This window comes from Peromyscus leucopus, chromosome 1, assembly GCF_004664715.2.
Source record: "Peromyscus leucopus breed LL Stock chromosome 1, UCI_PerLeu_2.1, whole genome shotgun sequence".
NCBI lineage: Eukaryota > Metazoa > Chordata > Mammalia > Rodentia > Cricetidae > Peromyscus > Peromyscus leucopus.
The window spans coordinates 44,584,780-44,601,537 of record NC_051063.1 but is presented as its reverse complement, the minus strand read 5'-3'; the positions used below and the strand labels follow the sequence as shown (position 1 = coordinate 44,601,537).

General features: G+C 42.3%; 1 protein-coding gene across 1 annotated transcript in view; it reads right to left on the bottom strand.

Annotated features, from left to right (window-relative positions):
- Positions 1-408: 408 nt before the first annotated feature.
- Kif11 (kinesin family member 11) overlaps positions 409-16,758 on the bottom strand; it is a 48,174-nt gene continuing 31,824 nt past the window's right edge. The window contains exons 14-22 of the mRNA XM_028882893.2: positions 15,140-15,312; positions 10,757-10,882; positions 10,354-10,512; positions 9,217-9,323; positions 7,722-8,001; positions 6,031-6,253; positions 4,200-4,348; positions 2,971-3,087; positions 409-816 (exon numbers count right to left, since the gene is read on the bottom strand). Of these exons, the coding sequence (XP_028738726.1) occupies positions 685-816; positions 2,971-3,087; positions 4,200-4,348; positions 6,031-6,253; positions 7,722-8,001; positions 9,217-9,323; positions 10,354-10,512; positions 10,757-10,882; positions 15,140-15,312 (1,466 nt within the window). The 3' untranslated portion in view covers positions 409-684. The remainder of the gene's footprint in view (positions 817-2,970; positions 3,088-4,199; positions 4,349-6,030; positions 6,254-7,721; positions 8,002-9,216; positions 9,324-10,353; positions 10,513-10,756; positions 10,883-15,139; positions 15,313-16,758) is intronic.

The following is a 16,758-nucleotide window of genomic DNA, read 5'->3' as shown; positions in this document are numbered from 1 at the left end:
CTCTCGTCGGGTTCCTTTAACAACAGCTGACCCTCTCAGAGGCCACTGGGGAACTGTGGAAGCCATTGTGTTTGTTAGACCCCGTGAAGGAAGGAGATGCTTATATACCGAAGGAGGAACAAAGGAAGGTACTGAAGGAAGAGTACTTCCAGGATCAGGCTTATTATTGGCAATGATAGAGAAGTAATCACTGAGATGTAAGATTTCTAGGTAACGCCCTAGGTATCTCGTGATAAGGACACCTTTTGGTCGGTCTACAAATGGTTTAGTGACAGGAAAAGGGAGAGGTGAGCTGAGAAGACGAAAAGGAAAAGGCAGGTTAGAGGTGGGAAACACACAGAACTCAGGCCTGGCAAGACAGGACGGGAGACAGCGTTCACTTATTTAAGTCCAAGCCTGGAAAAACGATTTCCATATATTTGGTATTTAATAATATACAAGAAAATTCTCGTTACAGAAGAGCTACTTTATATAATAAGCTACACACATACTCAATATAAATTCCAAATGAAACCCAACCTACAACATACTTGAACTATAAGGCTGATAAAAAGGATTTTCAATTCAACTACATTTACTATGATGTCTTGACATAGTCTATCCCATTGTAATCTGTACACAAGTTCAAATTGTGGAGTTTCAGGTTTTATTTTTTAAAAAAGATGGCCTTAACCCTCAGATTAACTAGAGATTTATTGCGGCTCGAAGTGGCAATCTGCTTTTCGTGACAGAGTTCTCTGAGGTCTCTTCCACTTTAGACTTCTCGACTGGGTTAATGCCTCTGTTTTCTTTGTCCTTTCCATGTGGCTTTTTATGCTGTGGGTTTAAGAGGAAAAATGAAGTCACAATAATATAACATTTGCTAGACATTGTAACATTTTATTTCAAAGTTCTATACATTACAGGCAAAACTTTCAATTAGAAAACCACAAAAGACAAAGGTTCAGCACAAATTTGAGCCAACTTTAAAAAAAAAAATCAAGTATAGCCTTCTTTATTTTAGCAGGAATGGAGGTAGAATGAATTTCTTTCTTTGTTTTTCTGAGACAGAGCTTCTGTGGGTAGCCCTGGCTGTCGTAAAACTCACTCTGTAGACCAGGCTGGCCTCTGCCTAGCCAGTGCTGGGATAAAGGCATGTGCTACCACCACTGGCAAGGAATACTTCTTTTCGGCATTACTTTCTAAAACATAATTATAAATTTCCTTTAAGACAGTGATTCTCAACAGCAAGTGATTCTGCCCCCTAGTGGACATACGCCAATGTCCTGAGACATTTTAGATAGTACAGAGAGAGAGAGATTGAGAGCGCCTAGCTCTGGTGAGGACAGCCATGGATGAAGTGTTCAAACTGCAGGCTGCAGGACAGCTGGTCATAACAGAGAGTTACCCAGGTTAAAATGTCAATGGGGCTGCTTAGAGAAAGATTGTCACCATGAAGAAAAGACCATTCTCCAGGTGGTGGTGGCGGCGGCGGCGCGGCGGCGGCGGCGGCGGCGGCGGCGGCGGCGGCGGCGCACGCCTTTAATCCCAGCACTCGGGAGGCAGAGGCAGGCTGATCCCTGTGAGTTTGAGGCCAACCTGGACTACAGAGTGAGGTCCAGGACAGGCACCAAAACTACACAGAGAAACCCTGTCTCGAAAAACCAAACCAAACCAAACAAACAAAAAAACACAACAAAACAAAAAAAACAAAAGACCATTCTACTCTAAGCAGGAAAGCTGACATGGGCAACTTTGGAACACTTCCATTCTTCCATTTATCTTCTACTGAAAATGTGTTTCATGCTGGATAGTGATGGCAGCGCACACCTTTAAATCCCAGCACTTGGGAGGCAGAGACAGGCGGATCTCTTGAGTTTGAGGCCAGCCTGTTCTACAGAGAGTTCCAGGACAGCCAAGGCTACACAGAAAAACCCTGTCTCAAAAAGAAAAAAGAAAAGAAAAGAAAAGAAAAGAAAAGAAAAAAAAAGAGAAAAAAAAAAGAAAAAGGGAAATGTGCTCCACATTATGCATTTAGGTACTCTATACCTCTGGAAGCCCACTGCTTCAGGAGGAAATTTAAAATATTGTATACTCAATTTTGAATGCTGAGACAAATCACAAACCAACTTTTTATAAAGTTTTAGACTCTAGAGATGTAACTGCTTCCCAAGTGCTACGATCAAAGGCATGTGACACCTCACCTGCACCAGGTAGTTCTGAATGGCTTGTTCCCAGCTGTGTTAGAAGGCCATGATGCCATACACCTGTAACCACGGCATGTGGAAGACTGCGGCAGAGGATTGCTACATTCTAGGCTAGCCTGTTCTACAGAGTGAGAGACTGTTTCAAAAGCAAACAAGGTGGTGGGCATAAGATCTGTCACAGGGTTTAACTGTCCAGCATCGGGGAGGCAGAGAACTTAGGACACTGGGGAATAGTTAACAAGAGAAAAGCCTCCTGTGGGCAGGATTACATCATTTTACAATTTATAGACCCGAACATTCAAATCCTTTAACCTTCCAAGTGTGATGGACAGAGATGGATACCAGGACCAACTGGTAAAGGTACAAGTAAGAGAAATAACTGCTCCTACAGTAAGAGGCAGAAGTGAGACAAAAATAATAGCTGAAGATTATTTGCTAAAGTTATCGATGAGGTCAGATGTTACCTTTCTGTAGTCCATAGAAGATTCCTTCATCAGTATCAGACTATTTAAACTGTACACAGTTTAAATAAAGATTAACAAGTCATTTGAAAGGGACGACTGAATTGTGCTGTTGTTCTACACCAAGAATACTGTTTTTTGTTACTGCTTTATGTTTTGTTTTAAAGACGAGTCTTGCTTTGTTAGCCTAGGCTAGCTCGTCCTTAGCCTCACAAGTGTGGGGACTTAGGGCTAGGTTAGTCATGATCCTTTATACTAAATAGTAAAACCGTGAGAGTGACAGCAGGTGAGGAAGGCGGGGAGTGAAATACATCATCAAGTACCTGGAAAAAGGGAACACCGCCACTTGAAGAGCAATCCACACTGGTGTGTACCAATGTCTCCTGACTTAAAAGTTCTTCAGTACATGGTTCCAGAACCTCCTTCTCTTCATCCATGTCCTAAAATAAGAAGCTGGTTGAGTAGGTAAGTCCATGGTGCTGGATCGTCACACAGGGCTGGACATGGTGGGACATGCTTTACAACCCCAGCACTCGGGAGGCGGAGACAGGAGAATTGCTGCAAGTTTGAGGCAGCCTGGTCTGCAAGCTCCAGGACAGGACAGCCGGGCGGGGGGTGGGGAACAAAAATCATCATAAAAGCCAGGCGGTGGTGGTGCACGCCTCCTAGCACTTGGGAGGCAGAGGCAGGTGATTCTCTGAGTTCAAGGCCAACCTGGTCTACAGAGTGAGTTCCAGGACAGCCAGGGCTACACAGAGAAACCCTGTCTCAAAAAACAAAACAAAACAAAAACCATCATAAAGTAAATTTTCTTCTTTGAATGATTTCATATGCATTATATGAAAGTTTAAACTTTAATAATTAGTAGAAATTTACAAAATAGAATGCATTGGCTTGTACTTATTCTCTGCTTCCTTAACTTTCCTATCCTTGCTATTGACTACAGAGCACAGACTGTAGGTTGCTTGCCTTGCTTCTCACTGCAGCGTCATCTCTGTAACCTGAGAAATAAGATTCTGTCGGTTCATTCCTAAGATGTACTACAGAGGTGCCCATCCAACAGGGCTACTGAGAGGGCTGAGTTAGCATACATGTAAAGAACTTACCACAGTGTGTGGTATGCAATCGCAGCTAAAAGTCCAAATTAATAAGATTAACAGGAAGGCTTAAAAGCCAGCAATTCTCATAGGAAATAGTACGCCATGAGATCAACCCCATCAAGAGTTCCCAGGGGCTGGGGTGATGACTCCGAGGGTGAGGCAGTTGCTGTTCAAATGTCAGGGTCAGATTCTGGATCCCCAGCCCCCACCTAATGTCCTGTGGGTGTGGCAGCCGGCCTGTACTCCCAGCGCTCAGGAGAACTGGTAACAACTAGTAGCTCTGGGTTCACGTGAGAGATCCTACCTCAGTATACTGAGTGGAGAGCAACTAAGGAAGGCGCCCAAAGTCACCCTCCCGCCTCCATACAGATGCACACATGCTGTATGCACACCCACATGTGCAAAACTAAGTAGAGTTTATGGGAAAGTTCTAAAACGATGTTAAATTTTACCTGGCTGGTCTCTTGGTCATTTTCTGAGCAGCTCGACATCATTAGTCGGTTGGGCTGCTTCTTTTGCAGCTGCTCAAGGAGCTGTGCCCGGGGCTCAGTTCTCACCAGCGCTGATGGATATAAGTAAGTTTTCCTCTCTGGTGTCAGACCTTTATAGCAGACGTTAGAAAAGTGGGGAACATTGAAGATGAAATATAATTTTTAAAATTATGTTAAAATGTATACGTTCAAGCGAGTTGTCTTCCAAAAACGAAAGTGATTTCCAGGCACAAACTGGTTGCAGCTAGTCATATTTTTTTCACATAGTAATTTTTTAAAAAAATAAGATTGGCTTTTTCCTACTTCCAGGGCTTCATTCAAGCCGAGTCTGCTGGAAAGCCATCTCCTTTTTTCTCTTTCTCTCTTGATTTTATTTGTTTATATATATATATATATTTTTTTTTGGTTTTTCGAGACAGGGTTTCACTGTGTAGCTTTGTGCCTTTCCTGGAGCTCACTTGGTAGCCCAGGCTGGCCTCGAACTCACAGAGATCCACCTGCCTCTGCCTCCCGAGTGCTGGGATTAAAGGCGTGCGCCACCAACGCCCGGCTTATTTGTTTATATTTTATGTATGAGTATTCTGCATGTACACCTGTGTGCCAGAAGAGGGCATCAGATCCTATTATAGATGGTTGTGAGTCACCATGTGGTTGCTGAGAATTGAACTCGGGTTCCTCTGGAAGAGCAGGGCTCTTAAATGCTGAGCCATCTCTCCAGCTCTGTAATGGATCTTTAATGATCTGACAATTTGAAAAAGTCATCTTACCTCCAAAAATGTGAAGTTTCCAGTTCTAAGAATGTACAAAAAAATGTTATTAGGCTTAGAAATGAATTTGTAGGTATTCTGAGAAATGGTGGCATTATTGGAATTTAGTTTTACCAATGTAAATACTTCGAAAGGAGTAATCATTTCTTTATAAATTTGGTGTAGTGCCTGGCTCTTAAGGCAGTTACATTTCTTTATAAGAGAGGTGCCTTTTCCCTTAACATTCCATTTTCATCCATAGTTAACAATAAATCTGAAAGGTTGAAGAAACTAAATAAACCAATATTCTTTAGTACAAACTCTTTATAATTACTTCTTCAAAAGAAGCTTTGAGATGTAATTTATATGCCACAAAAGTCATTCAAAAAAGTGTACAATTCAATGGCTTTACAATACAATGAAGAATCAACTATTAATCTATGTAAATCAGCTTACTAATCATGGTAGTTTACCAATCTTTGCCATTTCTGATCTCTAAAAATGGTGATTTTTTTTTTTTTGGTGGGGGTGGGGAGTTGTTTTTTTGAAACAGGGTTTCTCTGTATAGCTCTGGCTGTCCTGCAACTCACTAGGTAGTCCAGGCTGGTCCCGAACCCAGAGCTCCACAGTACTACCAAGTGTTGGAATTAAAGGTATGTGCCGCCGCCACCACCTAGCCGTAAAAATGGTGATTTCTAAATGATGCCAGTCAATGACAGCATAAGGGGGCAGTGTGCAAACTGGAGTGTCTAACACTGCACACAGCTGAATTCAATTTCAAAAGCTCTTAACAATTCTGTTTGTTTTACAATACCCACTGGGGGTAAAAGAGAGGTAGCCCAGTGATTAAGAGCATGCATTACTCTTCCAGAGGACCAGAGTCAACTCCTAGCACCACACTGGGTAGCTCATACCCACCCCTGATTCCAGCTCCAGAGGGATCCCATCCCTTCACCCAGCCTCCAAGGGCATTGTACTCAAGTGCATATCTAGTCACCCCTGCCCCACATAAGTAAAATAAATCTTAAAAAGTAAAAATAAACTACCTGTTGGGATATCTAGTTTCAGATCCTGGTGCAGAAAGCAATTTAGCTTTGTCAAACCAGCTTTTATAGTCTCATGAAGCTCCAGACTTCCTGCTTTTAATTTCTCGTCGTCGGAAGTTATCTGCAGGACGAAGGAGCTGTGCTGGTCCTCGATGGCAGCTGTGTGTCCACTGAGTTTCTCACTCATCTCTGAACTCGAAGCCTCACAACATCCATTTACGAACTGTAAAGGATACAAACAAGCTTTCATTACTAAAGTTCAAAGCACTTTAGTCATTGGATCATTTTTATTACCTTGAATCGTTTCATAACACAAGTTTTAAAAACACATACAAAAGTAGAGAGAACAGGACAATTAGCCCCTGTATTCACTGCCAACGTGGGTGCTAGGGCCCGCCGAGGCACTCTGACCTGCTAGGCCATCTCTCCTGCTACCCATTCTTAACATTGTTCCAATATACAGATGTAAGGAAGACCTGATTTAAGAAAAGTAGACTGAAGGCTGTCTAAGTCCTAGGTCTGTTTTTGCTCTGTAATATATTCTTTGATTTTTTTTAACTTGAAAAACTTTTATTTTTAAAGAAATTAGGTCTTAAGCTGGGCAAGGTGATACACACCTTTAATCATAGCACAGAGAGGAGGAGGCAAAGGGATGACTTTGAAGTCATCCTGGGCTAAATAATGAGTTCAAAGCTAGGAGAGGAGGGGAGAAGAGGGAAAGAGAGGGAAGGGGCTGGGGTGGGAAAATAGGTCTTTCCCTAGATTTGGTCACTTATCTCTACACCAGGTTTTCTTTTGTTTGTATTCTTTTTGAGACGGAGTCTTAAGACTATGTGGTACAGACTGGTCTCAATCAAACTCAGAATCCCCTTGGCCTCTGGCTCCCAAGTGATGGTATCACAGGTGCATCCCACCATGTCCAGTTTCTATGCAGCCTCAATTTGATTCCAGAAACCTATGTAAAAGTGGAAGGAGTTGTGTCTCCAATCTCCACATCTGTGCCATGGCATGTACGCCCACACTACACATCATAAACACAAACGTAATAGTAATCATTTTAAGGGTGGAGAGATGGCTTAGCAGTTAAGAGCACTTGGTGCTTATCCTCAGGACGCCTTAGGGTTCCAGCACCTGGGTCAGGCAGGCAGCTCACTGCCCGTGACTCCAACTCCAGGGGGTCAGATGCTTTCTTTTGTCCTCCAAAGGTGTTCTCTCATGCGCGTATGCACACACACACACACACACACACACCTCAAATAAAACTTAAACACATATCAAATAAAATAAAACTTTTTGTTTAAGTCCGTCCGTCCCCCCCGACAGGATTTCTCTGTGTAACAGCCCCAGCTGTCCTGGAACTCGATTTGTAGACCAGGCAGACCTGTCACAGAGATCTACCTGGCAAAAGATTGCACCTGGCAAAATAAAACTTTTAAAGGTAAGAGGCAGCTACCCATTCCTAAACAAACTGACCCATCAAAAATAAAGAGTACAGAACAAATAGTAAATTAGCTTAAGACTTAAAAGACCTATCTATGCTACAACATAAAACAAGGTCATAGGTAAGCATAGTAAGTACTACACTTAAAGGCTTAAGTCATGCTGGGGGGGTTGGGGGTGGTGGTCAAGAATATTTTCATTTCTGATTATAGCTATTCTCTCCAAGTTAGTTCCAGGTACAGACACATTACCTCCATTAAGTTCTGAAGTTCCTCCTTCCTCTTGCTTAAGCATGATGCCCACTGTTCAGAAAATTGAACTGTGCTTGTGTTCAAAGCTTCACACCTTTGTGTGGTCTCCTGAGATACAGTTTCTAGGTTGCTGTTGAGTGAATCACAGTGCTTTACAGACTCTTCCACCAACTGTGCACCTTCTTGGCTAAAGTGTCTGAGTTCTTGTAATAATCCATCAGAATCAGCAAGAAGTTTTTTACTGTGAACTGTGGTTTTGCTGATTATATCTGTAGACGTCCTATAGGAAAAAACAAAACAAAACAACAACAACAAAAAACCCAGAATGACTATAAGAACAAGGCCAGCCTGGATTACAAATCTCGGTCCAGAGCAATGTGAGCTACAGAGTAAGACTCTCAAAAAAACAAAAAACAAACAAACAAACAAAACCATCAAAACAAAACAAGCCCCTTGGCTATCTGAAATCAATCATCACTCACAAGAGGATGAGCAAGGCAATCAGCAGGCCAACAGCAAGAGCCCTGTCTTAGCATCATCTGGCAAACACTTACAGGAGTCATCATAAAAATGTGTGGGAAAGAGGGTGCCTGGACTGATCTACTCTAGTGACCAGCCTAGGAAATAACCTAGCTGTCATCATAGAGCCTTTGTCCAGTGACTGATGGTGGCAGATACAGAGATCCACCTCCAGGCACCAGGCTGAGCTCCAGGAATCCGATTGATGAGAGAGAGGAGAGATACTGCAGGAGAGGGATGTCGAGATCATGATGGGAGGATGTGCAGATGACCGGCCACACTAGTGGAAGCCCATGAACTGTGGACTAGTGGCTGTGGAGCCCCCATGGGACTGGACTAGGCCCTCTGGATATGGAAGACGGTTGTTTGGCTCCAACTGTTTGGGGGCACCCAGACAGGGGGATCAGGATCTGTCCCTGGTCTATGGGCAGGCTTCTGGAACCCGGCGCCTGTGGTGTGACACCTTGCACAGCCTTTGTGCAGTGGGAAGGGGCTTGGACCTTCCTAGGCTCAGTGTGCTGGGCTGTGCTGACTCCCCATGGGAGACCTCGATTTGGGGGATGTGGGGATGCGGGGTGGCTTGGGAAAAAGGGCTGGGGGGTGGGAGAAGGGAGAATCTGTGGATAGTATGTGGAGTGAGTAGAAAATTTCTTAATAAAGAAAAATGAAAAAAAAAAAAAAAAGTCTGGAAAGCCATGAAAAGCCTTGAGCCTGGATTTCAGCCCTTGGGAAGCTGAGGCAGGACTGCTCTGTAGTCCAAGCCGTCCTGAGCTACAGTGAGGTTCTGTCTCGAGAACAGGAGGGAGGGAGGAAGCAATACACTTCTTTCTGTACATATACACACAGATAAGATGTCAACAAGTCATACATTCACTTGTAAGCAAACCAGAACTGTTGGTACTATTGGAAGGTTTTCTTCCTTTTGAAAATCATTCCAAGCTTACAGAAATGTCAGAAGAAGTTAAAAATATCTTACTGCTCTGTATTTTCTTGAATACTGTTCAGCGGTCTCTGGATGTTTTCGCACTTTTCCTCCAAAGCATAGAATCTCTCTGTCCAACTACTGATTAACTGTAAAAGTTCCTGTATGAAAGATTGAGGAAGGGAAAGACGTGAAATGGTGATACTTAAATGTTTATTTTCTCAATATGAGTGGTAACATGATCACACAGGTGAGGATTTAGAACTTGTTTTTTGAGATAGTGTCTCATAACTCAGGTTGGCCTCCAACTTGCTTGGTCATCCTGCCTCAGCCACTGAGTGCTGGGATTACATGTGCATAACACCACACTCAGCTGAACTATATAAATTCATTTTGTTGTTGTTTTTCTGAGACAAGGTTTCTCTATGTAGCTCTGGCTGTCCTGGAGCTCACTCTATAGACCAGGCTGTCTTTAACCTCAAAGATACTCCTGCCTCTGCCTCTCGGGTGCTAGGATTAAAGGCATGCTCCACCACCACCTGGTGAACTATATAAATTCTTGATAAAACATTTTTAATTTCACCTTTCAAATATAGAGGAGAGCCTTGAAACGGAACATTTTAGGACTCTTTTAAAAAAGAGTAAAGAATTAACGATTTTTTCCTTTGTTATTTGGAGAAAGGGTCTCACTAAGCTGGAATAACCAACAAGTGTGATCTTGCTGCAACAGGCTCATGTACCCAAGCGTCATTATTATTCATTACCACTCAGGCCATAAGAACAACATGCTGGAGCTTGGTGTGGTTGAACACGCCCAGTGATACAGCAGTGAGAGAAGACAGGACTCAGCTTATCAAAGATAGCAACTATCCATGCCACCCAAGAAAGAAGAGTCTTGCAATTTCTTTCACTTAAAATGCTACAGCAACCTTCCTCCACAGGCGTGTTTTCTATCCCTTCATCTTCCTGGGGAAGCCACCATTTTGTTTGTCAGGATATTGTTCAGCAGAGTTCCATATGAAACAAATTCTCCAATATTAACTGACCTAAAGAATTATTCTCAATTATTTTACACAAATCACCATCAGAAACAACAGTAGCTGTGGTGACCTCAGGTTTCCATAGTCTTCAAACCAGGTGACATATATTATTAAGTCCATCAAGCCACTAAAAATGTCAATTAAGAGATACCTGTGAGTGGGTTTCCTTTATTGTCTTCAGGTCTTCATTAAGGTTTGCACAAAGCTTCTGCGATTCAGCCACAGAAGAAACTGTGTTTTCTTGGAGTTCACGTAGATTGTTGCACAATACACTGAGAAAACCGTCTAATTCTCTTTTCTGATCTTCTATCTTTGAAGAAAAAAAATATTAATTTCTTTTTTAAGCAACCTATCAAATTTGAGGTATTAAGAAGATAACATCTGCCAGGCAGTGGTGGCGCACGCCTTTAATCCCAGCACTGCAGAGGCAGAGGCAGGCAAATCTCTGTGAGTTCGAGGCCAGCCTGGTCTACAGAGCGAGATCCAAGACAGGCTCCAAAGCTACACAGAGAAACTCTGTCTCGGAGGGAAAAAAAAAAAGATAATATCTGTACCTTTTCAGTCATTGTCAATGAAGTCCTGAAAATATGCTGCAGTTGCCTATTGATGTTCAAAATGGAAACCAAACCAGGGGCTAAGATGGTCTTCAGGGAAGCGAGAAGGTCAGTCGCAAGTTCATTCTGGGTTTTAAAACAAACACATCTTTAAGAATGTTTTCATTTCCATTAACTTGGCTGATATATCTCAGATACTTATCACCAAACACCGACATTCAAAATTCTTAATTGACATTCTTTATAACCTAAAGAGACATAACTGCATATCCAGAATTTACATTCTGCCTAAATCTTTTAGTCTTGCTCCACTAATTAAAGCAATGTTCACTAAGTACAATAGTAAATGCTGGGTTAATTTGCTCTTTTGTGTTTGTTGGGTCTCTTGTAGCACAGGCTAACCTCAAACTCATTGTGTAGCCAAGGATGCTCCTGAATTCCTGTTCCTCCTGTCTCCACACTATCAGGATCACAGGTATGTACCACGCTGCCTGCCTTCTATAGTCAATTTTTAACAGCCTAATGGGGAGATCAGAAGAGGAGAAAATGACAGTAAAGTGTTAAGATTCGAGCATTCCAGTTTGATCCCCAGCACAGGAAAACAACAAAATCTATAGTTACATTTTAACATAATGAATTGTAAATAGCTTTAGGTTATTGATCAAAAAAGCTAAGCCAAAAAGTCATTAAGAGCCAAAAGTCAGCCCCTTAGGGGGAAAGATGGCTCAGTGGTTTGGAGTGTGTGCTTTTCCACAGGACTAGCACCCACTTTAGGTGGCTCACAACAGTCTGTTAACTATGGCTCCAGGGGATCCAACGCCCTCTTCTGGACTCCACAAGTACCCACACTCACTTGCATATACCCTCCCACCCCCATATAAACAAATCAACCAAAAAAAGCAGGCTTTGGAGCAAGGCACTGTAACTGTAGCTCATGCCTGAAACCCTGACACTCAAGAGGCAAAAGCAGGATAATTAATTATGAGACCTAAAGCAGCCTGGACTAAATAGTGAGTTCTAGGTCAACCTGAGATACAGAGTATGACCCTGCCTCAAAACATTTGCGGGGCAGGAAGGAGAGCAAATTTTAGGCTAGAAATATTTAATTGTAAAGATCCCATGACTTAGAAACTATTGTATCAGAACTTGTGTGTTCTTGTAGAGAAATGTGAAATTGAAAATATGAAAGACCCTTTCACTAGGGAAAGGGCAATGAATAAATACAAACTCTAAGAAGAAATAAGTTAGCAGAGCCGCAGTGAAGTGCTTGTGATGTAAGCATCAGTACCCGAGTTTAACCCCCAGAATCCACGTTACCAAAGCAAACTGGCGCACGCCTTTAATCCCAGCACTCAGGAGGCAGAGGCAGGCGGATCTCTGTGAGTTCGAGGCCAGCCTGGGCTACAGAGTGGGTTCCAGGAAAGGCGCAAAGCCACACAGAGAAACCCTGTCTCAAAAACAAACAAACAAACAAACAAACAACAAGCTGAGTGTAGCACGGGGAGAGCAGACAGGCAGATCCCTGGGGCTAAGCAGGTGAAAGAGCTGACTTCCAGCCTGACACCAAATTCCATCTCCAGAACCCATGTAAAGGTTGAGGGAGAGGACAGACTCCACAAAGCACATGATGGCAGCATGCACACCATACATACGGTAAAATCAAATCTCTAAAAGAATAGCACCTTGGATTGGGGATTTAGCTCAGTGGTAGAGCGCTTGCCTAGCAAGCACAAGGCCCTGGGTTCGGTCCTCAGCTTCCAAAAAAAAAAAAAAAAAAAAAAGATAGCACCTTAAGAGAGAGGTCCCTAAGGTTGTTTTCTGGACTCCTTATCCATCTGTGTATACATGTACACACGCGCGAGAAAAAAAGGTAAAGGGGGAAACAAAGAAGAGAGAAATGAGTAAAGTAGCAAAAAAAAAAAAAAAAAAAAAAAAAAAAGGAAAAAAGCTAATGGGTTTTGAAAGCATACTAAGGTCAAGGAATTCAGTTGTCTCTTCCTTTGATTGAGTTTCCCCTCCCCATTTGTCTGAGACAGTCTTACTCTGTAGTCCTGGCTGACCTGGAACGCAGAGATCCAACAGCCTCTGCCTCCCAAGTGCTGTGATTAAAGTGCCACACCTGACTTCAGTGTTTTCAACTTACTATGTATAAAGATATCAATAAATAGAGACCAACAAATAAATGAATCAACTCCTGAAGTTATCAATAACAATGTTTTATAACTTTGTCAAATTTAGATGACTGAAGAAATCTGTCACATAAGCACTGAATCTGGCAAAGGGTCAGTTAATATTTGTAGTATTTGGACAGTGGTGGCACACACCTTTAATCCCAGCACTCGGGAGGCAGAGGCAGAGGCAGGTGGATTTCTGTGAGTTCTAGCACAAGCCTGGTCTACACAGAGAAACCCTGTCTCGAAAAACAAACAAACAAACAGAATGGAGATATTTGTAGTATTTATTTACAAGCTGTGAGAGGTATACTGTTGGGGCCCAGAGAAGGCTCAGTGGTTAAGGACACACAGCTGCTGCTCTTCCCGAGGACCCAAGTTTGATTCCCAGCACTGAGATGGCAACTCACAACCGTCTGCAACTCCACTAGGGGATCTGATGCCGCCTTCTAGCCGCTGGGGGCATTGTATGCAGGCAAAGTGCTCATACAAACAAAAATAAAATAAAAATTCTTAAAGATTAATAATCTCAAAAAAGAAGCAAAGATTCTATACAAAGGAAGTAATGACCAAGCACTTCTTTTTTGCTTGTTTGTTTTTGTTTTTAAAGACAGGGTTTCTCTGTGTAACAGCTTTGGTAGCTGTCCTGGAACTCACTCTGTAGACCAGGCTGGGCTCAAACTGACAGAGATGAACATGCCTTTGCCTCTCGAGTGCTGGGATCAGAGGCGGCAGCACCATTACCCAGCTGACCAAGCACTTCTTAGATAAACAGTACAATTACAGACTAAAGAGAAATTGGGGCTGGTAAGATGTCACAGTCAGAATTGTCCGCTACCAAGCCTGACGAAAGATCCCTGGAATTCACTCTCATAAACTGCCCTCTAAACTCTACACACAAGCCATGGCACACACACAAATTTTAGAACAAAGATAAATTAGATATAATTAGATTGAACTGATTTTTTTTTTTTTTTTTTTTTTTTTGAGACAGGGTTTCCACTGTTGTAACCTTGGCTGTCCTGGAACTGTCTGTGTAGACCAGGCTGGCCTCAAACTCAGCAATCTGCCTGCCCCTGTCTCCTGAGTGCTGGGATTACAGGCGTGTGCCACCTCGCTCTGCTAAGGGTGACTTTGTTTATGATTAAGACAGGATCTCGTAATTCAGACTGGACTGGCAATGTCTATACAGTCTACACTGGCCTCAAATTCATGATCCTCCTGCCTCAACCTCCCAAGTGCTAGAATTACTGTTTGTGCTATCATGCCTGTCGGAAAGAGTAACTATAGAACTACAGAGAAAAGCTTTTAGAGTAAGGTCTAGTGGGGCGTAGTCACATAGAGCTAATGCAAAGAATTATTATTATTATTATATGTTCCTAGAGTCTACTGGTTTTTTCCTGAATTACTATTGCATTTTATCTCATACTGCTATTTATTACCACCACATACTATTTAAGTTTTAAAATTAGCGGCCCATGAACCAGCAATATGGCTCAAAGGGTAAAGCACTTACTATGTAAGCCTGATCACCTGTTTGGTCCCCAGAACCTACAGTGGATGGACTCTGAAATGTGGTCTCTTGAGCTCACACACATTGCAGCATGCACCCTCAATCAAGCCCACAAATCCATGTTAATAAAATAAAAAGAAAATGGGCTACTATAGTTGGTCATTTGTACTAAATAAGAAACCAGCTACCTGCTATCTCCTGTTGGGTTAACCTGACTCTAGCTCTGGTGAAAAGGGTGATTTACCAGTTTCTGGACCAAATAAGAGATCGCAGGTCTCCTGAATCCACCTGAGCTGCTCTTTGGGACTAGAAGGCTTATTAATAACTACTACTCTCTTGTTTATGCAGAGTCTCGAGTACCTTCGAAGTCACTAAAAACCAAGGATGGCTCTGAACTCCTAATCCTTCTGCCTCCATCTTTCAAATGCTAAAATTACAAACATGTACAAAACAATGGCTTAATTATTCCTCTTCTCAACTACACCAAATGAGTGAAAACACTTCAAACTTTAGTCATATCCTCTTGGAAACCAGTCTTTCTGTGAGGGGAAAACACAAGCAACTGTGTCTGGCTAAGCTTAATCTGAGAGAGTTGACGCTGTTGCTGAGGGCCAGTCACCCTTGGAAATCATGAAGAGATGTACTAACAGTCAAGCCTTGCACCAGCCACCCTTGGAAATCATGAAGAGATGTACTAACAATCAAGCCTTGCAGCACAGTTTTGCTCTGTGCTGCCAACGACTGCTCCTCCAACATCACATCAGAGATCTGGGAGACACGAGCCGACACATTTTGTGGAATAGACAAGAGAGATCCAAGTGCTGTTGTGGTAATGGTGTCTAATGCAGAGACACTAGAAGACATGAGATTACCTACAAAAAGAGAGAGAGAGAGGTGTGAACTTCGGCATAAATATATTTAAATGCAGTTAAGACCACTTTCAGTAAGTCAAAAATCAATCTTTATCATGGAATTTCCAATAACTAAAGAATTGTCTTACTACAAAATAAAAAAAGATTTAGGTATGAATATTCTATAAGCCCTGGCATATTGAAAACATATCATACTCAAGTACACCTTAGGATAGTTTTAAAATTAGAATATTTTTTCTTTGAGATGATTTTTTTGTTTGTTTGTTTGCTTGTTTTGTGAGACAGGGTTTCTCTGTGTAGCTTTGGTGCCTGTCCTGGATCTTTGTAGCCCAGGCTGGCCTCAAAGTTTAAGATGATCTTAATTCCAGTCAATCATACTTCAGCTTCCCAAGTGCTAGGATTGAAGGCACGAATCACCAGATTTAAGAATTAGAACATGCAGCCACACAGTGGTGGCTTACACCTTTGATACCAGCACTCAGGAGCAGGGGCAGGAGGATCTCTGTGAGTTTGAGGTCAGCCTGGTCTACAGAGCGAGATCCAGGACAGCCAGGGCTACACAAAGAAACATAAAAATTAAATGGGTGGGGTGGGGATTAGAATACTCTAAAATTAGTATCTAAAATAGACAGGTTGGTTTTTTGGTTTTTGGGGTTTTATTTTTTTGGTTTTTCAAGACAGGGTTTCTCTGTATAGTTTTGTGCCTTTCCTGGAACTCACTTGGTAGCCCAGGCTGGCCTCAAACTCACAGAGATCCGCCTGCCTCTGCCTCCTGAGTGCTGGGATTAAAGGCGTGCGCCACCACCGCCTGGCAAATACAGTTTTATAGCAAACAGGAACTTATTAAAAAGAGAAAACTACACCTTATTATGGTGAAACTCACTTATATTCCCAGTACTTTAGAGGTAGGGACAAAAGGATCAGGTTCAGCTACATAGTTCAAGGTGACCCTCAGCTACATGGTAAGCTAGAAGTTAAACTGGGTTACATGAGACTATCTCAAAAGAAAGTGTAAAACACAAAACATATATACATGTTCTGACAATACAGTAAATCTTTACGACACACCTTCCCACAAGAAAAAAAAACTTGCAAGATAATTTATTCAAAGGAAATATCTAGGAAGGGGACTGGGTAAACACCTGCCACCAAGGTACCCGCCACCAAGCCTAAGGGCCAGAGTTCAGTCCCTGGGATCTACATCGGAGGAGAGAAAGGGAATCGTCCTCTGACCTCCAAGTGCATGTCATGACAAAAACGCATTTATTCACATTCACACATGCACGCACGCACGCACGCACGCACACACATACACACATACATGCATGCATAATTACCAAATTTTTTAAATTATTTTTTATTATGTATTTATGTCTGTGCACTCAAAGATGCAAGAAGAGAGTATCAGATTCCTTGGAACTGGAGGTACAGACAGTTGTGAACTGT